We start from the raw sequence: 15,117 nt of genomic DNA on the forward strand, positions 1-15,117 counted from the left end.
ACGTCAAACCATATGCAGAGACAAGCAAATCATGAAGTGCCATGAAAACATCATTGCCCATTCGAAACATTTTATAAAAGTATCTAGGTCGACTGTAACACTCCATGACCCATTGAAGTCCTCTTTGCTGAGGCACTCTGTATGTTTTGTTCAAGTATCGCTCAACATAGAGGTTACCTAGGTTTCCCATGATAGCAGCCTGATTCGCAAGTTCAGCTAGAAGTTTCATTCCCTCCTGTCCCTTTATGGCCACTTCTTCCATTCTTGCATCCATCTACATAACAATATAAAAATGTTAAATTATTCATGGGCATCACATAAATATGACTTGTAAAACAACACAAGCAAATATTTCTCACAACATAAATATAGTAAACAACACGAGCACATATTTCTCACAACATAAATAAGGTAAAACAACACGAGCACATATTTCTCACAACATAAATATGGTAAACAACAGGAGTAAATATTTCTCACAACATAAATATGGTAAACCAACATAAGCAAATATGGTCCACGACAAAAGCAATTACATCCACAACGAAAGCAAATATGGTCCACAAATAACCAAATTTGGTCCACAATGAAAGCAAATATAGGTCTATAACATAAACAAATATGATTCACTACACGTGCTTCAACATCTCCTTCTCATGCTCCCTCTCCAAAAAATCAAACCTCCCTTCTTTTGTTTCAAGAACATTGAAGATTTCCCTAAACTCGGGCTTCACTATAAGAGTGAGGGTTGTGTGCATGAGAGCAGTTTTTTCCTTCACACCACATTCTTTGACCATCTTCATTACTTCTGAAATGGTGGGAACATGGTTTGTGAGAGGAGCGGATGATGCTTCAACACTTGAAGTTATCTTCTCCACTCCACGTTCTATTTTCTCGCATGTCTTCTTGTACAATCGTAAGAATGGACTCTTCTCTTCTTTCTCCTCATTTGCGTTAGAAGGTTGCTTGTGCTTCTTGCTTGGTTTTGGTTTCTTCGAAGATGCCAACTTCATTTCAGCACTACCATCGGGCTTTTCGAAAGGAACCGCAATATCATCACTTGATTCATCAGAAGATATATCTCTAGCACAAGAAGCACTAGCCCCAGTAACATGTACTTTGTCAAATATGATGTGCAAATCTTCAAGGTGCTTTGGTCCCTGTTTTTTGAACTTCATATGATTGCATTTCTTTCCTGTACTCTCTTGGCATCTCTGAAATGGATTTTAATGTACAAGTGAGATAATGCAACCATATAGAACCATGCCAAATGAAAAACAAAATGGCTAGTGCTACCTTGATATGTTCATCCCACCATTCTTTAGAGCAATCAACGGTTCTCTTCGCATCATCCCATCCAAGCCCAGTTGCTTCATTTTTCAACTCCATGAATCAAGTGTACTCATTTTTTATGGCATCCCACTTGTTTTTGAATTTATCCTTGGGATACTTCTTTCCCGTTCTAGCTTCCCATTTCTCCAAAACGTTTTCCCAACCCCTCTTGTTTAAATAACCTAATGGCCTATTCCCCTTTTCAACCTCTTCTCTCAATATTTCAATGAGTTTCTTGAGATGGGCATCATCCCACACCGCCTTCTCAGTCCTACTTCAATAAAGCAATATGAGAAAAGCACGTATCAAGAATAATGCATTACATAATAGCAGCAAGTACTCAAATAGTATGTACAAGTAGCAAACATAATATCTATGTACAAGAAATTTTTGTGAATGTTGTTTGCTGTCTTTTTAGATGGCATGTCATGCAAGCTTATACATCACAAAAAAAAGGTATATCATGTTCAGCTTCTGTACATATCATGTATACAAGCAATTAAACATTACATAAATAAAATTGTGCAAACAATTCAAAGGAAACCTAAACAGGGAGGGTGAGGAGGAAGGAGAGGGGGAGGGAGCAGGGAATTGCTGTAGATTTGACTGTGAATTGTCTGGAATGATCCTATTTACATCCAATATACATCATCAATAGACAACAATATGACAAAGCAAAATAAATCCATCCTATTTCTACTTGTACAGGAGGTGGGAGGGGGGATAGGGGAGTGGGAGGAAGGGGAGCAGCTACCTTTCAGAGTGGAGGTAGGATCTCGCGTCGGGGCTGCGGGAGGCGTCGCCAGCGGCAGGGCGCGCGGAGGTGGAGGACGGCGCCGCTTGCTGGTCCGGTGGTCCTCGCGGGCTCTTGAGGCGGAGAGGTCCGGCAAGCAGTAGAGGAGGGAGGAGGTCGCGACGGGGAGGCAGCGCCAGTGGCTGGGCAGGCGGCGGTGGAGGGCCGGCGGCGGCTAGGAACCCTAGCTGCCGCTCGGGTCGATGTGGACTGGGGAGAACGATGTGTTTTTTTACGAGGGGGGTGGCCTTCTGTGGTGTTGGATGACTCGCTCGGGAGGAATAGGCCCAATCGCTTTCCACTTACGAATGGCAAAGGTGGGTAAATACGTGGAAACTCTCAGGGGACAGCTAAAAGTGCATTGCTGAAGTTGGGGGTTCACCTGCTTCGGAAAATACACTGTGGGGAAGCCGTAACTTTTACAGATTCTGCTTCTCTGTTTTCCCCTTTGGTTAGCTTATAGCTTCCAAAAGCCAGAAGTTGGCTGTAGAAGTCCAACCAAACGGCCAGAAGTGTGTGGCAGAGAACTTATAGCCCATTTGAGATTTGTAAGAATGTGTAGCCCATTTTTGAATTCTAATGGAATTTACTACAGCCCATTTACAGTTTGTTAAAAGTACAGCCCATTTCAACCAACCGTTCAAAACATAATTCAATAAAATTTCCCACATTTTGATGGGATCCGAAATATTTTTATCCCGAAATTTCTAGTCAGATTAAATACAATTTCAATTTAAATTTATATTACGTAAAAATCCAACGAAACATTGCGCTCGCAACAATTAATGAAATTAAAATTTTCAATATCCAAAAATAATATGTTATAAAGTAATCACGTGTTTGGTGCATTTTTTATAGTTACTGTCCAGTTTTCATAATTACATCCCATTTATTATTTCTTAAAGCCCATTTTCTTGTTAAGCCTAATGCATCCCTCCTAGGAAAGATTTGCAGCCCAGCGGGGCGGAGAATAACAACTTGACCTTGCCTGGGTATTCCTAAAAAAAGTATAGCTGGGCTAGCCATTTTCAGCTTGAAAAGAATTAATATCTCGGCTGGATATCTGGCCTGGGCTAGATGGGCCACAGCCCGCCCAGTTAATACCTGCAGCGATGTTTTCGTTGTTGTTCAGAGGAGAAAAATTAATATCTGGGCTAAACATCGAAAAACTCTGCAGTGCTCATACCTCAAAAACACAAATACTGCTCGAGCTTCTTGGTCCTAGCTGTCGGCCGCTTCTTGTGCAATTCTCTCATTTATTGACTACTACATAGGTTGACAATGGTGTGGGACCGTGATGTCAGGAAACCAGGAGGAAGCAAAATAAATTATTGTTATATATATATATATATATATATATATATATAAAATAAGGAGGAACTTGCATACGTGAGGCTATGGACCTGGTGGGTCCCCATTGTCATCGTCTCCAAGTAAAGTCATCTCCTCGCCCGCGTGCGCTTTCCGCGCGAAACAGTCAGCGCCGCCCGCCCCGCTTCCCGGTGCAGGCGATTGCTCCGCCTTCAAACGACACAAGTGCCGTCCGTCCGTCCATCTGCCGCCCACATTAATGATACGCGGTTGCCGAGGCGGCTACTCCGGCGCCACACGTCCATCCCTCCGCCCACCCACCATTGCTATATAAACTGTTGCGCCGGCCATAGCCGCAGTCATCCGCATCCGTTCCCTTTCTCCTGTCCACACCACTACTGCCCACCATTGCTTCCTCGCGCTCCAGCGCTCTTCGGGATGGGCGGACGACGGACCACAAGGAGATGGCAGCCATTGGTGCCGACCGGCTGGCCGGTAGGCAGCCAGAAGACGACAACGTCCCAATGAAGAACATGGTAGTCGACGATCCGGCGCCAACCCCCTCCTCTGCGCCATCCTCGCCGGTGCATTGCACCATGACCATCAGCGAGGCCCGTGCCCAATATATGGACAGGGTGAGGCAGATGCGTGAGGAGCAGTTCCGGGAGGCGCAGGCCGACGCCGCCTACAACCACCATCTCCTCCAGGAGCACCTGCAGGCGGAGGAGCAGATCGCCGCGGATCGGGCGGAGCAGGAGGCGCTGCTCGACTCGTACCGCTCCGCCCGCAAGGGCCGCCTCGAGCGCTGGCGGTACCGCATGCGGGTGATGGAGGCTGCGACCGCGTACAAAGAGGCTAGCAAAGAGGGCGATGAAGCGGGCGAGGCGCTGTTTGGCGAGACCGAGGATGAGGCAGGGGACAATGCCAGCTCCGACGAGTCCCCGCTCCGCTGGCGTCGACGAGGCCCTGCTCTGCCGAGGCCCCGCGGCGCCAACAATGAGGCAGAGGACACCGCCGGCTCCGCCGAGGCCCCGCCCCACCAACAACGAGGCAGAGGACATCGCCGGCTCAGCCGAGGCCCCACCCTGCCGGCAACGTGGGGGAGGATTTCCACCGCTCCGCTGAGGCACCGCCCACCGGCAACGAGACAGAGGACATCGTCGGCTCCGCCGAGGCCCCGCCCCGCTGCCAACGAGGCCACGCCACACAGAAAATGAGGAAGAGTAGAACACGGTAGGTCGCCGCCGCTCGGGTCCAAGTAAGGCCACCGCTGCTACCCTCCGGTTGAAGCCAAGCTAGGCGGGTTGACCATTGACGGCCGGTTAGCTCTTGGCGGCGACGTGGAGTCGGAGATCTGCGCTGGAGAAGAACACTGCTTCTACTTAACTGCTGGTGCAGTTGGCTGACTAACACGTGGGCCCAACAGGCCACATGTCAGTTATGCAACTGCACCTGCAGTTAAGTCACTGAAGCTTCTGTTCGGCTCAGCGGGACACAGGTGGGCAGCTTCGGTTAATTAATTATACCTCAAGCGCACCCCATTTTAGTTGAAGAATGTATGAAATGTAATGAAATCCGGCATGATTATATGAAATCCGACCGTGTATGAATGAATTTATTTCGATTAGTTCGAATTCCTGTATCACTGGCATTGGATGAACATGCAAAACAATACGTACTAGCATTATTCCCAAGGTGATCACCTCGTTTGCAGCAGTTTCACATCTACTCCCTCTGGTCCTTTCTAGTCTGCATACAAGTTTTGTCTGCAGTCAAAGTATCTCTACTTTGACCAATCTTATACAAAAAAGTATGTACTTTCACAATGTGCGAAGTAAAAAGGAACAAAAGGAGTACAAAGAGTTTGAGCAGCTTTTTAGCGTTTCTATACATTGCAATCAAACGCACAGGCCTGGCAATTCATAGAGAACATTCAAAACAATTGATGATTATGCATCACAGCGACTCACATGTCAGAGGCAATATTTACTTCACAACTAAAGAATAAAGAAAAAATTGATCGACGCTGCTGACAGCAAAGGGCGTCCCATTCGAAAATATCAAACGCATGTCTTGCTAAAATCAATGAGCAAAATTTTACAAGGTTGTCCCATTCCAAAATATCAAATGCCTACGATTGTGGAATGGGCAGGGTTTGCCATCAGTTCGGACATTGACATGGCACCTCGTGCTAAATAAACCAGCTGTTCTTTTTGTGCAGTTCCACCAAAATCAACCAAATTCGCGCGTAGCTTGTATGATTTCGCCCTCATATGTTGCAACACCGTGAACTTATCAGCACCTCCTTTCTTGTGGTGGAAATGAATGATTCGATGTATTCATAAACATTTTGTGCAGTTCCCATTGAAATCAAGCCGAGCACCCCTGTTTGCACAAATACAAAAAAGTGATTAGTATAAAGCAAACTGTACTATGAATTGACAGTTTCAACAGGCACATACATGGTCCATGTAGAGCACACTTTTAGAAAAATGGAACTCACTAGAAAGAATCCTAGAACAACATTGTACTCACGCATCACAGCAAAAAAATGGAGATTTGTCAGTCCTTCTGAGCTGAAGTTAGTTTGGTCTTGTGGGGAGTAATGTAACCATCCTTCAACTGCTCCTTCTGATGAGAAGATAGACATGGCTTCTTCATCCTGGCATAATCGGAACTAGTCACTTCACCTACTCCATATTCTTCTTCAGAGGAAGATGATCCTATTGTGCAAAGACAAGAGGACTACTAAATGCTAGCATCCCTGTTTGCTCGAACAAAAGGAAAGGAAATATTTAAAACAACACAGATGAAGTACTTCTCAAGGGCAATACCACTTTTTCATGACAGTATCTAAACAGTAGCACAACGCCAATAGAGATGACAAAGCTCAATCATATGGATGAAATCAGTGGGCGAGTACCAACCTTTGTCAGGAGGCTTATTGTGTAGAGCATACAAATGAAGCACTTCTCCGGAACCATCTGTTGCTATCTACGGTGGTGGCCATGCTTACTATATACTCCTCGATTAGTTTAATGTTTCCAACATCTTCTTGTGCAGTTCCACTAAAATATATGGTATCTTCAAAGAAGATCCCTGTTTGCACAAGTAGAGATAATTACATATTACATTAAGAGTGGCATCAAATCAGTGGCAAAACAATTGCTCGTTCCAGCCATAGCAATAAATTAAGATGCAAAACTATATCATTACTTGTGTCATCACAATTCCAGTGCTTCATTACAGCACCGGGAGTTGATTTTTGTTTTTCTTCCGCTTGTTCTTCCCCTTCATCACTTGGTTCAATAACAGACAAGCTTCGCCTTCAATGTAAGATTTGGCATGTCAATTAGGGAGCACAAGTATAGTACTAAACTTAATTTTCTGATGAAAGTGGCAAAATAAAGGCCAACGGTTGTGAAATATCCTTATCTTACCTCAATGGGATATTACGGTGCACATACAGATTGGAAGTCTTGTCTCCATTTCTGCAGTTCACTAAAATCAAGCAACATTATCGTACAAGTAGCACAACATATGAAAGCACACTGCAGAATCATGTGAAAGAAGGCTAGTACTGACCTCTCATGATGCGGAATTCAAACAACTCACAAGAAGAAGATCTGAACCAAATTTGCATTAACGGATAGGAAGTAAGATCTCCTCTTGTGCAGTTCCACTAAGATCAAGCAATCAAGCAACATTGTCGGTGTGACATTTTGGTTGAACTGCACAAAACACTCTTAAAACAAAAGTGTTTTGTGCAATGCAACAAAAGGTCACAATGGCAACGAGGTGAAGTAGATAAGCCTGTTTACACAGAGGTGCAAAGGAAACAATTAGTGGTCAATAACGGTGGATGACACAGAAGCCAACAAAAAGAAGCATCTACCTTATCTAAATGGGAAAGAAAGCAAGACAATAGCATTTCTCAAACGGTGGCATTGATTAATATTAACATAGAGATTATATTAACAATAAAATTCGTTAAACATGTAATTTGCTTTTAACTGTGGCATTGCATCAATTTTCCAGCGGCATTATTAGAGGGTGTTTGTTTACAGGGACATTTTGGTGTAGGGACTAAAAAAACTCCGTGTCAGTCCCATCTAAACCAAACAAGAGGGACTTTTAGGGACTAAAAGTGGGCATTTGGGACTAAAGAAAGAAGACCCCGAGGGAGTCTTTTTGGGACTTTTTCCAACAGTTGCCCCTGCCACGCATCGCACCTTGTCTCTATTAGTTCATTACTAGGGGTAACATGGTATTTTAGCATGTCATTTAATAACCTCTAGTCCATGTTTAGTCCCTGGAACCAAGCAGGTAGGGACTAGGGAGTTTTTAACCAAACAGGGCCTTAGATTAACAACAGCTAATGAGTTGCACGGGACAGTGGACGCACCAGCACCATGTGCATCTACCGATGTACTGTGGTCATGCATAGTCTGTTGCAACAAAGAACAAACAACCAAGGAGCATATTTGTGTTGGTCCCAGTTTTGTTATCTTTAGACACCTTTCCCTATGTGAGCGCAGCAAATCTAGTCCTGCTCAAACTCTACAGCCTTGTCCCTTCCTTTCCTTTTTGAACTAGTACTTTCGCCCCTTCCTTTCCTCTTTGAACCACGTCCTAGATTTATGCGATACAACTTTCCCCACTACTTTCCCCCATTCCTTTCCTCTTTGAACCACATCCTAGATTCATGCTATACAACTTTCCCCCTTCATTTCCTCTTTGAACCACGTCCTAGATTGATGCTATATACAACTTTTCCCACTACTTTCCCCCACTCCTTTCCTCTTTGAACCACGTCCTAGATTCATGGTATACATGCAGCTAGAGCAATGCATGTGGAGTAAGTAAATTATACCTTAAGGTTCTCGGGGCGTGGTTCGGTGGGCGACGGGACAACAGCGAAGAAGAAGGGGTCGGAGGCCCTCCCGCGCTGCCGCTGGGTGGAAAGTGAACAGCTGCGTCGGTAGTCCCTCGCTGACGGCGACAGCGTTAAGCCTCCTTCCCTTCCCGGCGGACGGATCCTGCTGGCTCTTTGAGCAGCAGTGAGGGGTGAGAGAGGCCAACGAAGTGTTGTTTAGATCTGGAGAGGGCGAGAGAGTGTGAAGAGAGCAACTACAAGCGCTGAGGCTCCAGCGGGAGAGGGCGAGAGTGTGTGAAGAGAGAAACTACAAGCGCTGAGGCTCCAGGGTGTATATATATACTGGAGATAGAGTGTGAAGCCTGCAAACCCTAGAAAACATTTTGACCAGTCAAAGAATCCACCCAAGACCTCAAGTTTGATGAGCGAACAGGCTAACCAGCTACACAACCCTCCCGTTATGTTCAACGAGAGGGAAATAACCTTTTATACATTCCTGCATTCGTGTGACAAGCATGCCGTGTTTTGTGTGTGTGTGTGTGGGAGTCATTGGGATTTCAATCATAATCGTGTCATGTGGCTTTGGTGGTAAGACTATCCACAGTGGTGCAGAAATAATGCAGCCTTAGTCACCTTACCTCTCTCCACGTAGTACGTTGGGTCCCACCAGTCAGAGGGTGAAACAAACAAATTAATAAGAAAACTTAAAAGCGCTAGCGGTGTATCTTACCTCACACATCTCGCTACTGCTCGGGAACACTGTCCAATTGATCCCTCTGTTCGCTCACGTACTATTTTAAGTGAATCCTTATTATAACATGCACACAAATTTTGGGCACTTGTATTCGACTTAAGTCAGTGTGCCACCGTATCTCGTATACTTACTACTCCCTCCGTCTAGGTGTAATAAGTCTCGGTAGAAGGTGCAACGGGACCAAGGTGCGTGTGTGTGTGTGCGTGTGTGTGTGTTTAACAGCATGTATGTGTTAGAGAGAGCGACAGATCGACCTACTCCTACAGAGAGATGTTGTGTAGTGTAGTACTCTGATTTTAGCCGCGAGAGTCGATGCATCCTCTCGTTTCCGGACGTGTCCGGTAGGGACATGTGGACAGCTGCCACGCCCGCTCCTGACCAGCCTGGCCCACCCAAAGCCCCTCCATCACCCGTGCGCGGTTTCTGCCCGAAACGGTCAGCGCCGCTCCAAAGAATCGGTGTCGCATTCATGCCCGAGCAGAGCGGACGCGACCTCTCACTGGCGCAAGAGTGATGGTTGCTTCGTTCGTCCAACTTACTGCTGGGTCTATGTGATTTGACGGCTCATTGGTCTTTATTACTGAGGTGGTAGGACTGTTGGATGTCCCACGCTTTCGGCGAAAGGAGGTACTACTACTAGATTACAATTTTCTCCATTCTTACAGCGGAGGCGTGCAAGAGCAGTGAAAACACACAGGCTCAGTGATTACATGGCCCACCTCACACTATCACCGTGCGACACCTAATTCTTTACATAGTACTCCCTCCGTTCCTAAATATTACTAGATGAGTCCCCACGTGTTGCCGCGGAACAACGGTATATCTCTCTGCGCAAAATTGTCGATTTCATAGAACTAAAAAAACTCTATAACCGCATGACAAATGTGGTAGCCAAACTAAATAAACTCCCATCATCATTTAGATCATCCTACGTAAGGAAAAAAGATCAGCGAACTCCTACTACATAATGGGATTATATTTTTCTTTTTGACATGTTAATGGGACTTAAAAGCTCACTTACATGCATGCTACCGGTGCATGCTTGCATGCAGACATGTTGATGTGATTTAAAACCCACTCACATGCATGTGCCACGGTATTTCTGCATGCTTGCTTGTGGCTTAGTGCGGAGCCTCTCAACGTCTAGATCAGACGGCTATTATGGACTGATTTACTTCATCTAACGGCTACATCAATTTTGATGATGTGGCTCAAGGAGAGGATAGAGAATTCCTAGTAGTGGGGGCTAGCTATTACTAGTAGATAAGTCTTTGTAGAGATTCCACTACATACGGAACAAAATGAATGAATCTACACTTAAAATGCATCTATATACATCCGCATGTGGTTCATGGTGAAATCTCTACAAAGACTTATATTTAGGAACGGAGGAAGTACTAGTATAGTACGTACTGTAATTTATCAGCGAGATAAATTTGTACAATGCTATGAAGCTTCCAGCTTCTGTTACATGTATCTTGCGTCCAAGGTTGCTCGTTGCAACATTTCATCAAATACAAAGGAGACTAACATGCATGCTATTGCATCTCAATGATTAACAGATCATAGCAAATATGTACTCCCTCCGTTCCAAAATAAGTGTCTCAACTTTATGCAAACTTTAGTACAAAGTTGTACTACTACTAAAGTTGACACTTATTTTGGAACAGAGGCAGCTAAAGAAAAAAAAGATCCATGCAGTCCCTAGCCCTTGAACCGTGAACCCTGACCAGGCTTCAATTTGCTGGCAACATTCGAGCTTCCTAATAAATGAAGTTTGCAACCTTTTGACCATCGGATCATTTTGTGCATTTTCACCAAAATCGAGATGAGCATCCCTGTGGCAAAGAAATTGAAGAAGCGTGATTAGAATAAGATTACTGGGACTAGTTGATGAGACATAAACTCATCACAAATACAGTAAGTAGAAGCCATTAGAGGTATGTGCGGGGCAAAGAAGTAGAGAAATATCCACAGGGAGTGATGTGGGCAGCTGGAGCAGTGGTGCAAGCCGGCTGTAAAGGGAGTTGTACCTGAGGGACGTAGCTCAACCTTGAGGAGGGTGGCGGGAGGCGGCAACTGCCCACGTCGTGGCAGTGAGCAAGGGACGAAGGCAACCTCACCGGCTTTGTGAGAGAGAACGGCGGGGACCCCTGATAGGGACGTGCCGACAGTGGGTTTTCGCCGTCGGCGACGGCCACCGCATCTACACTAAGCATCCACCCCTTCCCCAAGCGGACGTGATCCGCCGGGATGTTAGAGATGTGGCCACAGTCGTTTTGTGCGAGAGAGTGTGAAGAGAGCAACCCCAGCAAGCAACCGTGTAGGCTGGCCCGTCCTGACTATGTATATAGTGGAGCAGTTTCCTTTTCTCTCCATATGAACCTATCATATTGCGTACGTGCCACTGAAGAAAAAAAACTTTATTTATAAATGACGCGGCACCTACTACTCGTTCTCCTATAACCTTGCGCTTGGCATCTCCAAAATATTAACCTTGCGATTGGCTCTTCACCTCTTCAGGAAGTCGAGCAATAATGGTAGTGCAGTATATATCGTTCTGGCTATATGAGACCGAATAAATTGCTGCACGTCCAACACGTGGGCGAGGGTCGAGGGGCGAGGGAGAGTGCTACATACAGAGCAAAATGAGTGAATCTACACTCTAAAATACGTCTATATACATCAGTGTTTGGAGTATGTATTAGTAGTTCATATTGAAATCTACTAAAGGACATATATATTCCAAACAATATGATATAATATCTATAACCAAGGTAGTAGGGAGGAGGAGTAAACGGAGGGAGTTGTAAATTTTTCTCCTTGTCCTGCGAGCCACCGCGCGCATGGGTGAGGGAGCGGGCGTAAGGCGGAGCAAGCTTCACCTCATCCTGCAAGCCACCGCACCCGTGGGCGGGGGAGACGGCGTACTAAGCAAGCTTCTCCTCGTTCTGCGAGTTGACGGGACACATCAAAAGTACTCCAGTGTATAGAGCCTTGCCTCTAAGGTAGGCCCCACATGGTTTGCCTCTTTTTTTAACATAACACATCAAGTCGCAATTTGTTTGTTCTCCCGTGGTAGACGATCCTCCCTCCACCAAGTGGACAACCAGTACACGTGCCAAATTACCACGTGGGCTGCCTTTTTCGTACAGAAATGAGCTCCACCGTATACCCGCGCGGGTGTGGTTGGGAAAGAGACGGGAGTACATGCGCCGTGCATGCACCTCTTCCCTTCGTGCATGTCCCCCACCTACGTGGGTGTGTGTGAGAGATACAAACCGCGTTCGTGAGTGTTTTTTGTTTTGGGGTGGGGGGGTGGGGTGGGGGGTTGATTTCGTGAATTATTTGTGGGAATATGTGTCGATGACATCTCAAACAAAATTTTGCATGCAATGTGTGTGAAATGGAGGCCTATCCATATCATACATAGAGGGTCGGGCAATCCACGAGAAGAGAGGGAGGGGTCATAGCTATCGATAGAGTCGAAGAGAGGATCAAGTGGGTGGGTGCGAGATCGATGAAGAGAGCCATCGAAATTGTGTGTGTGCAAGTCAAAGATATAGGGCGACTGGCCTACCGGAACGTTAGAGGGCACATGTCAAGTTTGTGTGTGGCAGGGAGACATGACTAGAGCGCTCGATGTATCGGTGTGTGGGGGGGAGGGGGTGGGGGGAGGGGTAGGCAGAGGCCTAACTATAGAGGTAGAACGACTCGTATATGTGTTGAGAAGGAGAGACCCAGCTATGTCTTGAGGGAGATCGGTCGACATCCATACATAACTGAAGGACGGGAAATATGATGGGACAGAGAGAGAGAGGAGAGAGAGAGGGAGGGAGAGGGAGGGAGAGGGGTAGAGTGTTGGATGGGTGATGGAGTTGCTTCTCGAAGATGGTGGGAGAGGCCTACTAGACAAACTGAGGGTGGAACTGCAATGTTATCAATAAGAATGGGGATGTGTTTCTGTGTGTGCCTGTGCGTGATAGATCTGTCGGGACGCATGCATGGATGATGAAGGGGAACCATGTGTTTGGTAAGCAAACCTAACTAGATCGGTAGATCAATTGTTGTCTGTCGGAGGAAGGGAGAGACACAACTAATGAGGTAGATCGATTGATGTGTGGGTAAAAACGAGTTATAAGGACCTAGCTAGCTATATGTATAGCGAGAGATCGGTCGGTGTACGTCCATTTGTTAGAGGCAAATAAGGCCCAGCGAGACGGATAGACAGAGAGAATGGAGCTAGGAGGTGGTGCGAGAGGCCCAACTACTAGCTAGATAGGGGGAGGAGTGTGCGGTTGTGAGATCGATGAAAAGAGGGGCGAGAGTTTACACGTGTGTCTAACCGTATGAGAGACACGAGGCAAGGACACATAAAGGAGGAGATTGAAGGTGTGTGTGTATGTTGTAGGCATGCATCGCTGGAGAGGTTTATCGATCGGTGTGTGCCGGAAAGGAGTTGTGGAGACTCTGGGAGAACGACCTAAAGAAAAAAAATGAATGTGCCCGGTGGATAGAATGCCGAGGGAGGGGGAGGGTGAGGAGGGCGTGTGCATGCACGAGAGAAAGTTAGTGGTAGCTACAAAGGTTAGAGGATTGTGTGGGTGTAAGAGACTAACAAAGATCATAATTTGATATGAAAGCGGATTCATATATTTGAATAGGAGATCATAGTGTTTTAAACATTGCATGCATGAATATAGCTGTGATACACGTGTTGTGCACATGTTATAGCATAATGTGATAATGCATGGCGTTTGCAACTCACAGCTAAATGCCGAACAATCTAAACCATACTATACATCAAACAATCTCACATTTTATTTGAATTTGTTATAATGTGTGGCGTTTGCAGCTTACAACTAAATATCGAACAATCTAAACAATACTATATATCGAACATTCTCACATTTTATTTGAATTTGTGGTAATGTGTGGTGTTTGCAACTCACATCTAAATACTTGTAGGCGTAGGGGGCGGGGCACCATACATAATGTGATAAACACATTATACATATGAGACATGGTTTAGATTATGAAGATCTAGCTAGAGCTAGAAATGTAATGTGATTTGAAATCAAAATAAAGTGGATTCAAAAAATCTAGTTCGAGTTCATATAGTACACATAGTTCATATGTAACTCGAGACTAATCATGTGGTGTGCTGTGAAGATAATACACAAACGATGGTTTAACTTGACAATAATGATGATTGTAGATCTTATTGCTAAGATCCAAAGTCGAGAGGGAAACAGCCCAGATCGTACGCTAAGGTCCCTAAGCAATCACTTAGTGGAAAAGGAAGTGATCGAGCGATGACAACCAGGACAGAGAAACGAATTCAAATGCTTTGACTTCACAACAATCATTACTGTAGATCTTATTCAAATAGAGAAACGAATTCAAATTTAGTTCATATTGAAGCGGTAGTATATACGTTTGGAATGCACTAAAACGTTCATTTGAGTAGTAGGTTGCATGCATTATACACGTAGCGAAATATTTTAATTGAACATAACATGAATTCAAAGTTTTGAATGACATTTGTAGTGCGCATTGATTTGGTACAGTACATGTTAGGCTTGTCCGGAAATTTCAACCCGCGCCTTGTTAGCCCGAAATATTTAAGATATATATTTGTCTCGTTGTGCTCCGACAACTCCCTCCATCTCAACCCGCGCCTTGCTATTCCAAAATTACAACGCACGCGAAAACTCCCACCTCCTGTGAAATCCCGACACGCGAAATGCCCGTGGTACCCCTGAACCGAAAGAACCGCCTCAAATCGGTGGGGGTACTTTCGTAACTTACCCCACATTTCGGACAAGCACGTCTCTAAGCCATGGTTCCCCACTGCCATCCCATCTGCCCACCCATTCGTACACCGAGGCCGCGAAAACCCGCGACGAAACCCCACACCCTGCTCTGTCCGCCACCTAGCCGGAGCCTCTTACCCGACGACGTCGTCCACAGCAACACCTCGACGTCCCTCATCCACCGTACCGGATGAGGATCCGTCGTCGATCTCATCGTCCCGCCGGTTCAGCCACC

At 45.6% G+C, this 15,117-nt stretch overlaps 1 protein-coding gene across 1 annotated transcript; it reads right to left on the minus strand.

Annotated features, from left to right (window-relative positions):
- Positions 1-459: 459 nt before the first annotated feature.
- On the minus strand, positions 460-1,608 carry LOC141025414 (uncharacterized). The gene is made up of 2 exons (XM_073500687.1): positions 1,297-1,608; positions 460-1,214 (listed from the first exon to the last, which is right to left on the minus strand). The coding sequence occupies exons 1-2, from the start codon at positions 1,387-1,389 to the stop codon at positions 630-632; spliced, it is 678 nt and encodes a 225-aa protein (XP_073356788.1). The 5' UTR covers positions 1,390-1,608; the 3' UTR covers positions 460-629.
- Between the last annotated feature and the right edge of the window lie 13,509 nt (positions 1,609-15,117).

Source organism: Aegilops tauschii, chromosome 6 (genome assembly GCF_002575655.3).
Source record: "Aegilops tauschii subsp. strangulata cultivar AL8/78 chromosome 6, Aet v6.0, whole genome shotgun sequence".
Taxonomy (NCBI): domain Eukaryota; kingdom Viridiplantae; phylum Streptophyta; class Magnoliopsida; order Poales; family Poaceae; genus Aegilops; species Aegilops tauschii.